The sequence below is a fragment of the Furipterus horrens genome, unplaced genomic scaffold (assembly GCF_987537825.1).
Source record: "Furipterus horrens unplaced genomic scaffold, mFurHor1.1.pri manual_scaffold_17, whole genome shotgun sequence".
NCBI classification, from domain to species: domain Eukaryota; kingdom Metazoa; phylum Chordata; class Mammalia; order Chiroptera; family Furipteridae; genus Furipterus; species Furipterus horrens.
In genome coordinates, this window is record NW_028327187.1 from 95,194,981 (window position 1) to 95,214,390 (window position 19,410).

A 19,410-nucleotide genomic window follows, 5' to 3' on the forward strand; every position below is an offset into this window, starting at 1 on the left:
TGGACCTGGGAGATATAAGCTGAGGGGAAGGAGAGGCGCACTCTCTTGGACGCACCTTGTAGATATGCTGACCAGAGCATTTTCAGGATCGGCTAGGCTCCCTAGAAGCTGCATGGCAAATAGTGGCTCCAAAACACATGCAGACTCTAAGAGGGGGCCTGAAGCTGGAGAACTAACTGCCTGCTTAGCCACCTCGGGCTCCAAAGGACACATCAGGATGGAGTGGGAACTCTGGTCATTGTTTTGGGCTTTGGGCTTTTGGGGAATGGCTGGATTTTGTCTGTGTTTTGTGAAAGAGATGAGCCTGCAGATGGGGAGTCTCCCATCCTCCCACATTGTGCAGTGTTTTAATAAAGACCTCTTTCCTTCTCACCAATTTGTGACTCTGGAGTTTGCTTATTGGTAACAGTGGGTAGCTGAACCCCACTTTTGTTCGGTAACAGAAGTAACTTTTTAGCTCTAAGCACTGATGCTAAAAAAGAAAAAGGCTTTATTTTATTTTATTTTATTTTTTGGTTTTTCAATTACAGTTGTCCCGTTTTTTCCCCATTGCTCCCTCCCACCCAGCCCACCCCTTCTCCCACAACCATATCCCTCCCCGCTGTCCATGTCCATGAGTCATTTATACACGTTCCTTTACTAGACCCTTCCCTTACTTATCCCCTTCTCTCCCTCCCCCCTCCCCCCTATTGACTGTTATTCTGCTCCTTGTCCTATTTAGTTCATTTGTTTATGTTGTTCTTTAGTTTCCTGTATTAGGTGATATAGAAAAAGGCTTTCAACCAATAACCTAAACTTACACCTTAAGAAATAGGAAAAAGAAGAGCAAAATAAAACCAAAGGGAAAAGAAGAAAAGGAATGATAAACACATCTGAAACTATGTCCTTGAAATGATCAATGGTTTTTAAAATCTTTAGCTAGACCCACCAAGCCAAAATAAAAGGACTCAATTTATTAAAATCAGGAAGGAAAGAGAAAACATCACAATCAACTTTACATCAATAAAAAAGGGTATGAGGGGTTATGATGAAAAATTGTATGCCAACAAATTAGATAACCTAGATTATATAAACAAATTCTTATACATAAAATACTTTAAAAGATTCTAGAAGAAACTGAAAATATGAATAGCTCTAAGATAACAAAAGATTGAATTACAGATCAAAAAATTTCTGACTTAGAAAAGCCTGGAACCAGACAGATTCGATGGTGAATGGTAACAAATATTTAAAGAAGACTTAGCACCAACTTCAGAAACTATTCCAAAAACTAAAGAGGAAAGATCACTTTCAAACTTATTCTATAGTGCAAGTTATACTCTAATATCAAAACTAAAGACATTCAAAAACTCTACAGACTAAGGTCCCATATGAATATACATACAAAATTCCTTACCAAATACTATCAAACTGAATCCAACACCACACACAATAGATTATTCACTATGTACAATTGTGATTTATCCCGGGTTTAACATCGAAATGTCAATCTATATAAATACCATTTTAATAAAGGACAAAAATCACATTATCATTAGATATGGAAAATGTATCAGAGAAAGCACATTTTCACACTAAAAACACACACCCAAAAAATCCTTCAAATAGAACTTCCTCAAGTTTATAAAGTCAATCTGTGAAACACCCACATCATACTTAATGGTGAAAGAGTAAAATAAAAGCTTTCCCCTAAGATTAGGAATAAGAAAAACATCCTCTCCTGTTACTTCTCTTTAATACTATACTGAAGGTTATAACAAGGGTGATTAGGTAAGAAAAAATAAATAAAATCCATCCAGGTTGGAAAGGAAGTTGTAAAATTATCTGTTTTCACAAACAACATGATCTTGTATGCCAAAGAATCCACTAAAACTTACCAGAACTAATAAAATTCAAGGTACAGGAAACAAAGTCAATATACAAAAATCAATTGCATCTCTACACATTAGGAAATTAATCTTTAATTAAATTTAATTAATTTTAAATTAGTTTTAAAACTAATTTTTTAACTACAAATTAACAATACAATTTCATTTGCATAGAATCAAGAGAACAGATTACTTAGGAATACATTTTTAAAGAATAGCAAGATCTGAACACTGAAAATTATAAAACACCACTAAAAGAAACTTTAAGACATAAATAAGTGAAAGATATTCAATTTTCATGAATTATAAGATTTGTGTTAAAATGGCGACACTCCCAAATAGATTTCTAGATTCAATACAATTCCTATCAAAAATCCCAGCTGCAGAAAATGGTAAACTTATTCTAAAATTCATATAGATTTTTAAGGGTCCCAAATTGCTAAAAAAAATATTTCTGAAAAAGAGAAAACTTTCATGACTTTCATTTCCCAATTTTAAAAATCATAACACTAATCAGTACACTGTAGCACTGGCATAGGATAAACATAAATAAGTAAAATATAATTCTGAGTTCACAAATAAGCTCTTACATTCACAGTCAATTGATTTTTCAATAAGTGTGCCAAGATTCTAGGATAACTGGACATCTATACGTAAAAGAATGAATCTACATGTCTAACTAAAACCATATACAACTCAAAATGGATAATATAGTTAATGTATAAGCTAAAATTCCTAAGAAAAATCATAGGAACAAATCTTAATGACCTCAGATATTCCATGACTACCTAGATATGATACTAAAAGCACAACAAAAGATATTAGAAAATTGGACTTTAAAGCAGCCACAGACAATAGGCGAACAAGAGCAGGTATATTCCAGTACCAGTTTACCTAAAACAACAGGAGGCAGGCCACATTCCACTATGGACTGACAGCCTTGGTTCCCACGCCATCCCCCCATCCCCTGCCCGCCTGCAGCTGTCTGGGAGTTTCCCATGATAGGGGGGACATCAACCCAAGCTCCGTTTGGCCTTGATCAGCCCTAGACTCACAGCTGTGAGATAATGACTGAATTCAATAGTTTCTTTTTTCTTCCCCCTATTAAACAGCCCCTCCTTCCCTAGGACCCCAGAGTCGGGCCATTCACGGCCCGGCTTCCTCCCTGCTTGCTAATTTCCCTCAATAAACTTATTTTCTTCTGCTCACTGCGTCCCCATGGTCCTCTGAACGACATCGTTCTTAGGTGGACCATAGTCAGCCAACCTCTGGTTTAGAGATTGGGAAAGTTACCGGAGTAGAGCAGTGAGAAAGAGAAAAGCAGCCCCTGAAATTACAAGGTGGCCTGGTTCTGGCTCCTGTGTTACTAATAATAAGACCTTTCTACCTGGTTGGAAGTACATAAATACACTAACCTGTGAGTTTCTATAACACCTTGTTACAGATCTCTTTTTAACACACTTTTGCATCCTTCTTAATCCCTACCTGTTTGTGTACATCTTACACTTCTTTAGTGCATTCAAAAAATTTTTACCGGGTGCAGCGACGGAGGGAAAGGGGATGCCCTTGGCTCAAGCTGTGCTTGTCCCGTGCCGCTCACCCCGTCCCGGTACCAGCCCACACCGTCACGCGGCCTGAGCGGTCTGCTCACCAGGTCTTACTGGAGCTGGAGGGCGTCTACAGTGTGAGCAGTCGCAGATGCGTCATGCTAAGCCACGCTGCCTATGTCCCGGATGCCCGCACTATGCAGGCGCAGCCCTCATAGGGCTGCCAGCCCCGCCACACAAATAGGTGGTGGGACTGTTGCAGGCTCCTGTGGGGCCTCGAAGTGAGGATCCTGGTCTATAAGCACCTGAGCCTATGCCTGGACCGGCCATGCTCTCTGCACTCGGACAGCTCCTACCCACCAATGCTGGCCTATCTGATAATGAAGGTCCTCCTGACGCCAGCCTGCCCCTGACCTGCCACCCCGCACTGCACCCCAGACACACAATGCCTGTTACTAGTGACTGCAGGATGCTTTCCATACCAGCCTCTGAAGAGCTGGGGCTGGAAGAGGGAGATAGGGTGTCAGAACGTGGCAGTCCAGTCGGTACGATGGGCGGGAGGGAGTGCAGCTTCTACTGCGGCTGTGCAAGCTCCACACATGGTGGCTCATCTCATCCCAAAAGGCTTCTCCCTCCAGCCTAGTTCCTTCAGGGCATCTATGCTGCCTACACTTTCTGTTCTTTCATTGTCAAAACATGGCAGCGGCTGGACCACATGCCTGACTTTTGAAATATGCAAATAACCACATGCAAATTAACCTAGGTCCCAGCTTCCCCCATAAGAAATGAAAAATGGACTTTGCTCATTCCCAGAAGAAATGTTGACAGACCTAGCACAGCATATTGACTGAGGAAAAGTGGGGAAATGTAAATAACTTGTTGAATGTGTTGCTATATAAACTCACCCTGACCGAAATGTATGTCCTGAAAAGTGTGGAATCGGTGCTTGCACGCACATACAGGAGAAGTAAAAAGTTAGTAGAGGTTTTGAGCGACTGGTCATCTCCATGCGTTCTTTCCTCTCTTCTTTCTGTTTGATTATTTTTGTGCGTTATTTCTTTAGTTTCTTTTTTTCTTGAGGTGGACCAGGAGTTTACTTCTTATGTGAAACCCCTTATTCCTCTTTCTCGGTAATTTAGGCGTGAAAACTAAGACTGTTTTCTGGGTGATTTCTCAGGGTAAAGGCAGCCTAACACAGGGGACATGTAAAAGGCTCAGTAACTCACTTCTTTAACAAGCACTTAGACCATTTGTCCCATATCCATCTCTCTCTCTCTCTCTCTCTCCTCTATTCCTGCCTCTCTCCGTCTTGCCTTGTTCTCTCCTGTCCTGGTTTAGCTGACACTGGAGCACGCACGTGGGCTACAGCCTCTGCCCATGGTACTGGACCTTTACTTCTGCCACATGTGTATACCCTAGCTTGGCCAACCTTCAGTATGGCAGTGGAACCCAAAGAATAGTGCACTAGCCTTGGCATCTCTGGAATTAGGATGAGTGCCTAGCTCCCACCTCCTTGTCAACTTTTGCAGCTATTGGCAGCTGCCTGCCCAGGGCCATTCCACTGCCCAGACAAGGGCTGCAGGACCTATTCCTGCACCCACCCACTCAGGGAGCGCTAAGACTCCGTATTAGATATTTAAATTTAGAGGCCCATCTCTTGGACACTAGATAAATAAATACTCTTCTCAGAAAAAAATCTTGCAGAAGCTATAACTACTTTTTACACTTCTTTACATTACCTATAGTGTCCAATGCTTTTCTGTGCACATGAAAGGCACTTAACAAATAATTATGGATACTGTGTGAGTGTCAATACAAAAGTATTCATAACTAGGCCACAGAAGACATAGAATTTAGAAACACTGGTGCACAAATGTAGTTTTTAATCCTCTGCAAGGCATTTTAGCAAACCCTAAAATATTTACAGTATGTGAAAACACAGGAAAATTATCTTACCTGCATACATCCTTCATCAACCTTGCCCCTTTGAGGATCAGTTTTAAAATTTGCTATTTTTTTAAAGTGGTACATCACAGGGAGTGATTTGCATCGATTTTCCATAATAAATGAAACCTCTGATCGTTCACCAATGAAACAAGGTGCAAAATTAAGAATGTTTCCTGAATCAAAATGTAACACAACAGGAAGCCCTGAGCCAGTCAGTGCTAATTCCAATTTCTGAAATTGATCACCTGTAAGAAAAAAAAAGTAGCTTTTTAACATAAAAAGTGTTTTGGGGAATTCAAGATATATTTGCTCAGTCCAAAAAGTGTTATCTGAAAGACTTGAGGAGCTCTGGGTAGCTCATTTGATCTTTCATTCAATAAAAACAGTGAACGCTTTCTCAGTGCCTTGTACTCTTCAAGGCCTTAGGAATAACAGCAATGAGCAAAATAGACAACGTTCCAGCTCTCATGGACTTCGCATTCTAGTGAGGTGACACTGACAATGAAAAAAATAAGTAAATATATGGCATCTCAGAAACGGTAAGTGCTACGGGGAAATATAGTATAGAGTGAAGGGAAGTGGAATTTGTCACCCTTAAATATGCCTCTTTGGCATAAGGGTTATTTTAGAAACAGCAGACACAGGAAAAGCTCTGAAACCTAGAAATTATCTTTTTGTAAGGGATATTTACATTTAAAAGGGAAATATCCCTTTGTAACAGGAGTCTCCCTCTCTGCCCCTAGAAGGAACTCTTATCAGTGGAGAAGGATGAGACTTAAAACTGCATAACCTTACCCTCTTTTACTGTGCTCTGCCAGAAAAGCTCCCATAATGGCTCCCTACCCCCAACATCTTTTGTCTTTAGCTGGAGATGGTATTGAAGGTGGTGTCTTGGGCATTTCAAAGATTTACTCAGTTTTCTGGAGTATCTCCCACGTATGCTGGACTTCTGTTTGTTTTTCTCCGGTTATGTCTTTTATTATAAGGGGTCTCAACCAAGAATTTAGAAGAATAAAAGGAAAATTTTTTTCCTCCCCTACAATGGTAAGACAGAGCACATCATCTTGGGGCTGCTCTTTTATATAGGGAAGTTCAAAAGGGTGTCTCCGATGGGGAGACATTTGAGCAAAAATATAAAGGAACTGTGCAAGAAAATCTAGTAGAAGTGCATTTCAGATAGAACAGCAAGGACAAGGAGTCTAAGGTAGGAATTTGCTTGGCACATTCCAAAAATCCTAAGGAACCAAATATGTCTCGGTAAGAGTAGTAGGATGGTGAGAAATGGTCAGATTTAAAGATATATATATTTTTTTAATTTTTTTATTTTGGTTTTTCAATTACAGTTGTCCCCTTTTCCCCCAATTTCTCTCCCCCACCCAACCCACCCCCTCTCCCACAATCATATCCCTCCCCGTTGTCCATGTCCATGAGTCTTTCATGCAGGCTCTTTAATTAAACCCTTCCCTTACTTATCCCCCTTCTCTCCCTCTCCCCTCCCCCCTATTGACTGCTATTCTGCTCTTTGTTCTATTTAGTTCCTTTGAGATTAAAAATGGAACTGCCTTTTGAACCAATGACTCCACTACTAGGATTATACCCGAAGAATCTTGAAACCCCAATTCAAAAGAACTTATGCACCCCTATGTTCATTGCAGCACTGTTTACAATAGCTAAGTGCTGGAAACAACCTAAGTGCCCATCTGTAGATGAGTGGATCAAAAAACTGTGGTACATTTACACAATGGAATTCTATGTAGCAGAAAGAAAGAAGGAACTCCTGCCATTTGCGACAACATGGATGGAACTAGAGAGAATTATGCTTAGTGAAATAAGCCAGGCAAAGAAAGGAAAATACCATATGATATCACCTAATACAGGAAACTAAAGAACAACACAAATAAAGATATATTTTTGAGGGTAGAGTTAATAAAATCTGCTGATGGATTGCATGTAGAATAGGAAATAAAACACATGACCAATGACGATGCTAAGGTTTCTGGCCTGAGCAACTGAAGTGATGACATAGCCACTTCTTGAGACAAGAAAGAATGCAGAAAGGACAGGTTATCGGGAAACCAGTTCTTTTTTCTGACATGTTAAGTTTGAGATGCCTAGTAGACATCCAAGTAAAAATGTCTCCCAGGTCACTTAATGTATTTATGAGTTTAGAGTTAAGATGAAGGAGGAAGTATCAAAGGTTTGAGGTGAAAAGAAAAGGTGTGTGGTAGCAAGCTCATATTGTGAGAATGTGAATGAATGGAGGAATGCAGCAGCGATGGCAAACAGCTTAACCCAACCTCTTGGGGTTAGTGATTGTAGATTAAAAAATGAAACCTCACAGAATGGTTTTGTGTTTTCTCCATCACAATTAGCTTCCCAGGTGCAGACACAGAGTAGGCTGAGATTAGAGATTTTCCACTCAGTCACTATGGGAGATGGGCCAAGATATTTAAGGATACGTGGAAAAAGGTAACTAAAAGAATGGACAATGGGAATATAAGCTGGATAATAACAGAAACAGAAATTTTTGGAGATAGTAGAAAGAAGGTAGGACCTATGAATTGTATGTTCTAATTGGGAGAAAGAACAGTTTGGCAGAGAGAGCAATGTAACTAAATCCAAAAAAAAAAAAAAAGGGTTTATATTTCTGCCTTGATGCACTCACTAGCCAACCCTAGACTCTAAATTATCTTTATGGCAAAGCTAGCATCTCCATCTCTAGCCATTCAAAACTAGATTAACTTGCAATCCTTGAACAAATGCTCTATCAGACAGAGCTCAATATCACAAACGATGACAAAAATAGTAACAGAGCAATCAACACCTGCCCTAAGAACACAATTCAACCCTGCTCAATAATCTACAGCATGGGACAAAAGTAGGTTTGGAGTTGTTCATATAGAAAATACAATAATTAATAAATAACAATACAAGAATAAACTGTGTTTTGCGTATTCACAACTGTAAATCTACTATTCCCTCACCCTGTATTGATATGCAAATATTTTAGACTCTTGACTTGCCATGGCTCATCTTTCTGGATTGAATCCCTCACCAGTTTATATCTTTATTTTCTTTTTGATCTGTCTTGTTAAGCTGACCTCCAAGTCTTGCTCCATTTTTGCTCACTGCAGCCATCCAGTATTACCCAAGAATGTACAAAGTGCAATGTACCTTGACATGTGGCCTGCAAACAATATGCACTTACCAATGTCCTGTAAGAGGATATTGTATCCCATTTACCAGAGAGCTCTAGGTGTTGTTTTTTGACTGTGACTGTTATAGATTCTGAGAGCTGAGGATCTGCTAGAGATGGAATGGGTCATTTGTTCCCATATCAATCTCTAACAGACAACCTAGGATTACATAGGAAAAGAAGCCAGGTTGGTTTTGGTTTTGGTTTTTTCACTCCTTAAACTATGATCAGTGATCCTCAACCTTTTTGATCTCATGGCACACATTAACTAATTACTAAAATTCTGCAGCACACTAAAAAATATATTTTTTGCCAGATTGGCATACTGGCTGGCTATTGTATTTGCTGTTGTCATTTTATTTGACAATCTAAGGGAATAGAGGTCAGTTTCCCTGACTAAATAGTCAAGTATTGCATGTTTTAAGAATTCTTGTGGGACACCGGTTGAAAATTGTTGCTCTAGATCACCATGTCTGTTTAATGTCATTTTAAAATAATAAACTATCCTAAGTTATATTTGGAAGATTAATATGTAGAAAATTCTGAGGTTAAATTTTTTCTTTACATGCCACAAAAGATGGTTTAAGGTCTTTTGATTATGTTTGCATGTTCATTCTATTCAAAACATATATTTTTATTATATTGCCTCTACAAATATTGATGTCCAAACTCTTTAACAATTTAAACTGCTATATTTGATGATTACATTTATTTCACACTTACTTTTGATGCCTTTAGTGTTACCATCTCTCAAAAACAAATCCTTACTTCCTACAGTGTCAAATCTCAAAAAGACAACATAGTCTTGCCTGTGTGAAGGATCATTATCCGTTTCTCTATCAGCGATTAGCCTGTAAATAATTGCAATCAGTTATTTTTAAAGCAAAGAGAATACACCTTGTTACCTTTCACAAGGTTATCAACTGAATTCTTAAGCATATGTGCACAGATGAAACTTCAGGAATAAAAATAGGACCATGATCCATTTTCCAATACTGCTATGCAGATATTGAGACTTCCCAAAAGAAGTCCACAAAACGTAAATAACCAAAAATAAATGAGTTCATGCCAACATTTTAAAGACAAAAGTTATTTAAAAACACTAAGTCATCCATGTCCAGTTCCAATGCCACTTTTTATGCAAAGTCTTTTTTTTTTATTTTGTATGCAGAGTTCCTTACTAGCTAAGCACTCTGTTCGATTCTCTTAAATGGTCCTTCTTACCCCTGGGTGAAATTGCAAACCTCTGTTACATAAGTGTTCCTCCCATAGACTAAGCACATATTGCTAGCCACCCTCTTGTTAGAGGAGAGCAGGTAATTTGGAGAACAGGCAAGGAAAGGTGGGAAGAAGAGAAACAGGACCGGAGATGGGTTACGTCACAGGCCTGCGCACTGGCAATCTTCACTTGCCTTAACTAGAGGTCAGCTTTTCTAGCAGCAGATACTCCAATACATACACAAAGGGCTGATGCAAAATAGTACACAAGAATGCAAATAAAATGTTGAGAACGTGCAACTATGACTTCAAATCATACTCGTATTTATGAGCTTCTGCTAGATTCTCAAAGTGACCAGGCCAAGAAAAAAAATAAGTACTTAGAATTTCAAAGATTGTGTATCAGACAGAATCTTACAGATTCACCAAAGAAATTTTCTGTGTGAAGGTATGGTGAATAAGGCAAGTACAGATTGTACAAACAGAACAATTACTTGGTGTATTCCCCTCCTTAACCCAACTCGGTTTTCAGCAAACAACTGGTATCCCCAAGGGGCCCCATAGCCATTGAAAGAAGGACATTAACCCTTCATTCACTTCACACAAACAAGAGTAAACGTACTTAAAATTAGATGAGTTATCGCCACACACTACAACATCTCTTAAGTGTAGCTGAAATTGCTACTACATATTTAAAAACAGCATTTCGAAATAAAATTTCAAACAAAATAACCAAACCAAGGGCTTAGAATTGTGAAAAATATCCATTGGCAAAAGGCCACAAAGTTTATGTAAATTTCAGCAACCAACTGTGTTTGATCCCAGTAATCGCTGTAGGCTTAAAATTCATGATACTTAGTCAGCAAACATTTTCTCCCTGGCAGAAGTGCTGTATCTTCTCTGGAGGCCCCTAGTGCATACTGCATGCCAATGACTATAACCTGACTACTTCTGCAGGGCCAAGATCTTGGTTGCACAGATTGCTTTGGAGCCACAATCCAAAAGAACCCAAAACTTCCACTTCCACTACCCCATGTCCCCAAGGTCTGGAGAAATTTTTAATTTAACATGAAGTATTTTGAATCATATTTTTAAATATTGGAAATATTATTAAGCATGTTAGAAATACTTAGAACCATAATAAGAAAAGGCTAATTTGTGCCTTCTGACAAGTTTTAATATTAAAGTCAATCTGATGAATGTATGGTTAATATATTTTTCATTAATAAGTAACATCTCAATGGAATTAATTTTTGCTTACTTTGGGCTGAAACAAAATGTAATTTTAACATTTTGATAAGGTAGTAATCTCCCTTCATTAGGATAACAGAAGAAAAAACTGGTAATATCTAAGTCCTTTAGTTTTCTTAAGTAGGTGAGATTATTTATAGCAACATCTGTTCTTTGTTGAATATTTGTACCCTGTAATATAAAATCAGAAGTAAGAGTATTAAGGGAAAACACAAACAACATAAAATATTTTAAGAGGTTATAAAGTAATTATAGAAACTCCAGCAACTAGAAGATAGAGAATATGTATGTCTTTAAAGTACCATACATAAATGTGAACAACGTACATCATAAAATTTAAAGAACTTTTAAGAAACTGATAAGAGCAAAAAAACAAACAAACAAACAAACCCACAATTAGCCACTGATTTATAAGAAACACTTATCTGATTTACTTCAGATATATTACTATCAATGTTGGTTTAATTTACTGAAATTTTTCAGGTTACTCTTGAAGACACATGAAATGAAATCTTATCTATCTGCATGTTAAAATATATTTAGAATAATGAAACAATTAGCTTGTTGGGAAGATGGCTTTGAGAATTAGTTTTCCCATCTTCTCAAGCTAGGCCTTCTCGATCAATAAACCTTTCCTGGCTCTAAAAAGAGAAGGGAAGAGAAGAGAAGAGAAGAGAAGAGAAGAGAAGAGAAGAGAAGAGAAGAGAAGAGAAGAGACCAGCTTGTTGTTATCAATAAGTTCGAAACATCTGTTTCAAAATATAATAATTGATCTTCTGTTGCACAATTTACTTACCAATTCTTCTCCAACTGAATCATTTTGTACTATAGCCACCCAATTTATAGGTTCTGGACTATTATTGTATAGAAGTGCACATTCAATCTTCGATGTTCCAAAGAAAGCAGAACCAAAATGTATGCATTCCACCTTTTTATTATCTTTCATGTTTAACAGTTCAATAATCTGCTCAACCACATGAATTTTGATATTCAAGAGTATGTCTGGATGACCTTGCAAACTCACTCTACAAGATAATAAATTAAATATATATATATATATATATTAGAATTCTATATACTTTATTTTTGTCCTAAATATTTATATAAATAGAACTTTCATATAATCATATTATAATTAAAATTCAAAGGCCTAAGAGTAGTTCCTTTCACATACATGCCAGGGACTGTCATGCCATCTGTCTGAATCTACACAGTAGAATGACATATGTGCAACCAGCTCTGGCTGGTGTGGCTCAGTGGATTGAATGCTGGCCTGTGAACCAAAAGGTTGCTGGTTCAATACCTGGTCAAGGCACATGCCTGGGTTGTGGGCCAGGTCCCGGCTGAGGGTGTACAAGAGGCAACCAATCAATGTCTCTCACACATTGCTTTTTCTCTCCCTCTCTTCCTCTTTCCCTTTCCCTCTCTCTAAAAGTAAATAAATAAAATCTTTTTTAAAAAATAATGACATATGTGCAACCTAATTCATTGTCTCCCAGAGAAAACAAAGTTGGGAAACAATAGCTTGAATTGATCCTGAAGAAAACTTATTGGTATGTTCACATCAACAATTCTTTTGTAAATACTAGAGTTAGACAAGATAATTTGTATGGTCACCTCTAGTTCTAGAATTCTGAGCTTCTTTTCTAACTGATCCTACACCCACAGGTCAAACAGCAAACAACGTACACAATGGGAGCATGGCATCATCCCCATCCTAACAACCCAACTCCTTACAAGGTAAAGTATCTCAGTGAAACCCCACTCCTGCTGAAATGAATATACCCCATAAAACTTCACTTCCCAGACTAATTTGAATGTCCTTTTCAAACTGGCCTCCACCCCAAATGTATCCTTCTCTGGCCTATATACAGTCCTTTCGAATCTTACCCCATCAGATAACACAGACAACTCACCACTCCTAAACCTAAGTCCTTACATATGCTCTATCTGTGTCACTCTGAACATGGCTGATGCCATCTCTTGGTGTATCCCTCCTTCCTTAGCTTCGTTGACACCATACTTTCTTGGTTTTCCTCTAACTTATTCAGACTCTATTTTCTCACTCTTCTAAGACAACTGTTTTGTAAGTTCCATGACTAATGGTATTTCTTTCCTACTCTTTCATATTCTACCCTCCTCAAAGTTATTTTCAATACCTCATGCTTCATTGCCAACTCATCCACTGACAACCTTCAAGCCAATGTATCAAGACCAAAATTTTTTCTGGAACTCAAGATAAGTAAATCTAATAGGCCCCATAGTATTCTGCAAAGCAAATCAATTTCAACATTTCAAAACTGAATTCAAATCTTCTCCCACAGACCTGCCCCTTCTCTCACCTTCTCTCTCTATAACCAGTCACTAAATCTAGTCAAATCTACCTTCATAACATATCCCTAATCTGCAAAATTCTCTCCAGGCTCCTAATTTGTACCTTAGCTGATGCCTTTATCATTTCTCTTTTGCTCCATTATTATAGATTCTAGTCAGGCTACCCATTCCACATCTGTACTCCATGATTTGTTTGGCACAATGCTATTAGCAAGACCTTTCTAAAATGCAAACTAATTAAGACATTTCCATCTTAAAATCTTCCTGAGATTCCACAGCCTTCACAATAAAACCTAAGCTCTTAACAGGGCTGACAACCATTTGTCAAACTTTTTTTTTTTTTTTTTTGGCTGTGACCTTCAGTAAGAAATATATTTTACATTGTAGTGTAGGAAGCACAGACATCCTTACTGGGTGAGATATATTTTGATATTTTCCATTTCATTGGAAATGACAGTAATAAACTGAGACATATAACATTAAATCACACTGTCCTATGAGGTCCTTTACTGGACCCTGCACCATTGTTTTCCTGGTCTGATTTCACATCACTCCTTACTAACATCTCTTTGCCTCTAAATTCTTCAGATCTCTCAGTGTGTAACACTGCCCATTTACCTCTAGGAGTTCAAGCCTTCTACTTACTCTGCATGAAATCACTAATCTAAACCACTCTTATCACCAACACTCACCTCCCCTACACGCGCACGTGCGCACACACACACACACACACACACACTCAGCCCAAACCACACCACTGCTCTGTGTCTGGCTAATTCCTACTCAATTATCACCTCCTTATGGAGCCTTTATTTGATCCACTCCCTCAACCCACAAAATCCAAACTAAGAGTCCTGTTATGTATACCCATATGCCATCCCCTGGTTCTTTCCATTTTTGAACTCCTAGTGCTTAGCAAATATTAGAGACTCAATGAATTAATACTGACTGAAAAAAAAAGAAGCTAACCCACATTCAAAGACAATAGGTATATCTGAAGAGTGAAACAGGAACACAAGAAAGTATTAAGTACTATATTAGAATTAAGAACCATAGTACACACTCACTTTGCCACTTCATTTACAACTGTGGGCTCCTCTGGACAGAAATCCACTTTAACAATCTTTGAGGACTTGGGCTCCACAATACCATTAGTTGGAAAAATGGCAATTGATAATTGGCCCTGGTATTCCATTGTAAACGTACCTAAGGAGAACAAGAGCAGATGGTTTTTATCTGGAGCCTTAAAATATTACATTCATACTTAGTAGGGGACGGAAAAATATTACAGAGTATATGGTCTATTGAGGACCAAGAATTACAGCTTTGATTGTAAATCCAGGTCCTAGGGTCACTAAAGATATGTGAGCCTGGTGTCAGGACTCAATCTTCATCAACAGCTAAAATATATTGTCTTCTTACTGTGTTCAGATCCCTTTGCTAAAAGCTTTCAATACAGTATCTTATTTAATCCTCATAATGATTCTATGACATAGGTTCAATCATTACCTCTATTTATAAATAAGGGAATAGAAGATTAGAAAGACTGGGTGACTTGTCCAAAGACACACAACTATTGTTGTAGATTTGATGGTTGACCCAAATTTTCCACCCTTCTCTGCATCCTTACCATTAACCTACCATGGACAATGTTTTCCTACCCCTTGACTTTGAACTTGAGCACGTGATTTGCTTTGGCCAATAGAATGTGGCTTGTAGTGACAACATGCCAGTTCTAACCCCAGATGTTCTCTTGCAGTTCTATCATAAAAAATGCTTCTCTCAAAGAGCTGTTGTCCCTTTGGGCTGTGCCCCAGAAAGCAAATACGGAGCACAGCCACCCAGCTGATGCAGAGACCTGCAGTGAGTAACAGAATAGCCCCAGCTGCCTCGTCTTGAAGCAGACCCACCCACCTGAGCTCAGTTTAGGTCAGTCAAGTTCCAGCCAACCTGCATACAAATGAAAAAATTTAAAGTAATTGCCCTTTTAAGATACAAAGCTGTGGGGTGGTTTAGTACGTAGCAGTAGTGGACTATTAATGCAGGCAACTAAATAATTGAGCTGGGATTTTCACCTGGCTGTTTCTGACCACAGGACTCACACTTACAGTGACTGCCACTACTTTATGGATGAATTAATGCAGTTCACACAGGGAGAGGGCAAAAAGAATGGGTTTCTAGAATCAAATGGCATATAAGAAGGAGGCCATAAAAATTTTCCTTCTGAAAGCAGAAATGGTTCATAATTTATGGTTGTTTGGTGCCTGTATTAGAGCACACAATCTTTGAGATCAGATACGATGTTTTTCACGTCTGTGGTCCTGGTACCCCACACAGTGCCTAGCACAAAGCTGTGCTCAAAATATGTCTAACGAATGGAAGCAGCCATGTGGGAGATCGTTTTGTGTGGTATAGGAAACTGTAACCCTGCATAAGCCAGGACTGAAACACGGGTCCATAAGCCTTAAAGATAGCTGGTAGACATGATCCTATGGCCACACTGACATCCCACACTCCGAGGAGAGGAATAGGAATGCAATGTACCCTTTGAAGTTTGTGAAGTTTGTGAAGCTTGCTCTGCTCTGTGTATGTCCAGATCTATATCAATGGAATGTTTAACTCCGGGAGTATAATCTAAACTTTTGCAACGTACTCCTCAAATCATGCATTTCTGCACGTAGCCTACTCAATAAAAGCTCTGCTGAGAAGAGGGACAGGAGTAACCCTTACAACACTCTCCCTTCTGTCTCCCCAAGGCAATTCATCTCTGGGTCAGTCTCTTAATCTGTGATCGGGGACTGCGGATTCAGGAACCCCCACACATCCAGTCACAAGTTTCTTAGATATTATACAATATTAACACAAATGAGCATACTGCCAACATAAACAACTTTGCAAATTCCCAATTCACCCATTTTATGACGTTTTCCAAAATTATTTGCTTAACTTAGGAGAATAAAATATTAGCATAATGAAAGTACTGAAAATACAAAAAGACAACAAAATTTAAGAACAGAAATGCAGTGATGGAAAAGGCAAATTCACACTAACAAAATTTGTTAATCCAATCATTTTTAGGAAAGCGCTAATGGCATAATATTTAAGGTTTATTTTCTGTCATAAAATAAAACAAATATTTATAAAATTCTATCCATTTCAAATAAATATTATTGACTCAGTTCCTCAGAAAAAGAGAACTACATGAGTTCAGTTAAGGCTGTCAGTATAATCATTTCTATATTGCAACAACTTTGACGTGATTTGTCAAGAGTTTAAGTAACGTTTCAAAAGCTTATTCAGGAACAATCCTAAAACCAAAAGAACATTGTTCAATCTTCTGAATATATGAAAACTGTGGGTATACAAACATTACTGTATCATATATAACTTTAATACCATTAGTAATCATGAAATATGTGGCTGTTGTATTTTCTAACTGCTAACAACAGGGGCAAGGACATCATCCTAAAAGTGTCATTGAAGGAAGGGCATTACAGAGAAAATTCTGCCATCAATTTTCCTTTCTTTTCAGATATAACACTGGCTAATGTGTGGAAAATAAACTACAAGGAGATAAGATGAAACTTCAGAGAAATAATTTAGGTTGGTGCAATTACTAGGCAAGAGAAGATGATAGCCTATTGTGGAGAAGTGGAAATGGGACAGAGAGAAGTAGAGTTATTGACATGATCAGGAAGTGAAGAGACAGGATTTAATAATTGACTAAGGGGGTAGGAGGTGAAAAAAAGGGAGGCCTCAAGAATTTTGCCAAGTTTCTGACTTTCCCAAATACATGGTGGTGACATTAATGAACAAGAGAAGAAAACAAATTTTGGGGAGAGGCTGAGGAGTTTTGTTTTAGACATGTTAAGTTTGAGAAACCTGAAGGAAATGCAAAATATTGTGTAGACTTCAGTGAATTAATGGAAGCGATTGCCTAGGGAAAGCATGTTGAGTGAGGAAACATGAGTGTCCCTGGAAAATCCTAAGGAACACTCACGTTTAATGTACCAAAAAATGGACGGCAGTTCCCAAAAGAGAATTAAAGAGGAGGGAGGCAGTAGAAAGGAATAATTCTAACATCAAAAGTGAATGTTTATTCGTGACTTAATACATGCATGCTAAACATTTTATTAATCATCATCACAATTGTAGAGGGCAGGCAGCAGGTGTTTCTCTACAAGTGAGGCAGTGGATGCTCAGAAAGTATAAATTCCTTGCCTGTGGCCTGACAGCCAGTTAACTGCTGTAACCAAGACTTGGGCCCTGGAAGACCTCACGCCAGGACGTGAGCTGTTATTAACCATTATTTTATATAGGAGAGTGAGGGGTCATAGAAGCCAAAGTGGCCAACTGTGTCAAATGTTGTTAATAAGCGATGTAAAATAAACACGTGGGCTTGTCCACTGAGGAGACTTAGGAGAACAAATACAGCTGAGGCTGAGATGAAGGGTCTTTTGTACAAACCTGTTTTTTTAATCAGAGTTGCTTGACTTTTCTTTTAATTTTTAAAAAAGATTTTATTTATCTATGTTCAGAGAGAGGGGAAGGGAGGAAGAAAGAGAGGGAGAGAAACTTCAATGTGTGGTTGCCTCTCTTGCGCCCCCAACCGGGGACCTGGCCCACAACCCAGGCATGCACACCAACCAGGAATCAAACCAGCAACCCCTTCACAGGCTTGTGCTCAATCCAGAGCCACACCAGCCAGGGCTCTACCTTTCCTAGAGAAGCAGCTTAGGCAATGGGTGGCAAAATGCACATTGTTATCTGGCCTTTACTCTTCCAAACTAAGGTGAGCAGTCCATAGTTTTATAGAATGCTACAGAAAATCAAGACTTATATATTCAAGGCCATTTTTATTGGCTATGTATGCTTTTTTCCTCCTTAAGTTTCCTTGGGTCTAAGCATACCAAAGATGTACCAGTCTCAACCTGTCTCCAAATGACTAAATTTCAGAGACTTTCAGAATGCTCATATGTGATTAAATGGGTTACTTCCAAAATCACCTTTCATTGAAAGCTTAATGGTTCTTCACTAAAACTCTGAGACCACTGAACCAAATCAATTAAACAAAGGTCTATTGAATGTCTACTATATATCTAGCATGGTATTATGCATGAAAAGTACATTGAGATTCCATAGCATTGGTTTCCAAGAAAAGAAACATATGCATTGTGAATAAATAGTGGATGCTTCTGGGTAGTTTGAGAGGATCCCAAGGACCACACCCAGGTTGGGTCCAATTTAGCAAATTTCCTGGTTGACAGATGATGCCAGGCTCTTCTAGACAGTGAAGTGGAGAGGTGATGCTGACGATAAGGAAACTGGGGAAAGTGGGCATTAAGAACAAGGGAAAGGTCATATGTCTTGTGCCAAATGACCCAAAACAACCTAAAAGATTATGAGTTCTATGGTAGCTATTTAAACCAAGAAATGGTGTGTAAAGATCATACTAGGGACTTTAAAGACTGTTCTATATCATAACGCTGTAGTAGGAAAATGTCTACTCAAATATTGAAGAATACTGAGGGGAAGAAGTAAATGACTGCAATTCAAGGCAAGTTAAAATAACAGTGTTTTTTTCAATCTGCCAAGATGCCCGAGAAACAATAAAATCATAAAAGAGAACATGGAGTTCACCAGCTCATAAAATACTAATGACAGAGACATCTTAAAGATTGAGCTGTGTCGTTTCAAAATGAAAAGGTAAGTACTACTTTGCAAAGTCAGGCATGAAGTTAAGAAACATTCTACTTTGCACAGGCAGGAGTGAACTTAGGAAACATAAAGGGATATAAGAATGAAACATCATGAAGTTGTTACACAGAGAAACTTCGGGATCTACAAAACCAAAGAAAACCAAACTGTCACTACCAAAGAGAGTAAACAAAGTTGTACAAATCGTGAACCTGCTGAGTGTAGCTTTTTATGTCCTCTTAAGTATACATATAAATTTGTAAATATTTGATCCTTGACTCTAAAACTATAAAATATTTGGCACATAAAATCCTTTTTAAAAAATTTATTTAAATCGTCTTTGGTTGCTGAA

At 38.3% G+C, this 19,410-nt stretch overlaps 1 protein-coding gene across 1 annotated transcript in view; it reads right to left on the reverse strand.

The window, feature by feature from the left end:
* The window catches only part of CFAP47 (cilia and flagella associated protein 47), a 360,991-nt gene that overhangs the window by 333,096 nt on the left and 8,485 nt on the right, over nt 1–19,410 (reverse strand). The window contains exons 4-8 of the mRNA XM_090264123.1: nt 14,429–14,567; nt 11,824–12,052; nt 11,038–11,198; nt 9,282–9,409; nt 5,372–5,607 (exon numbers count right to left, since the gene is read on the reverse strand). Of these exons, the coding sequence (XP_090120249.1) occupies nt 5,372–5,607; nt 9,282–9,409; nt 11,038–11,198; nt 11,824–12,052; nt 14,429–14,567 (893 nt within the window). The remainder of the gene's footprint in view (nt 1–5,371; nt 5,608–9,281; nt 9,410–11,037; nt 11,199–11,823; nt 12,053–14,428; nt 14,568–19,410) is intronic.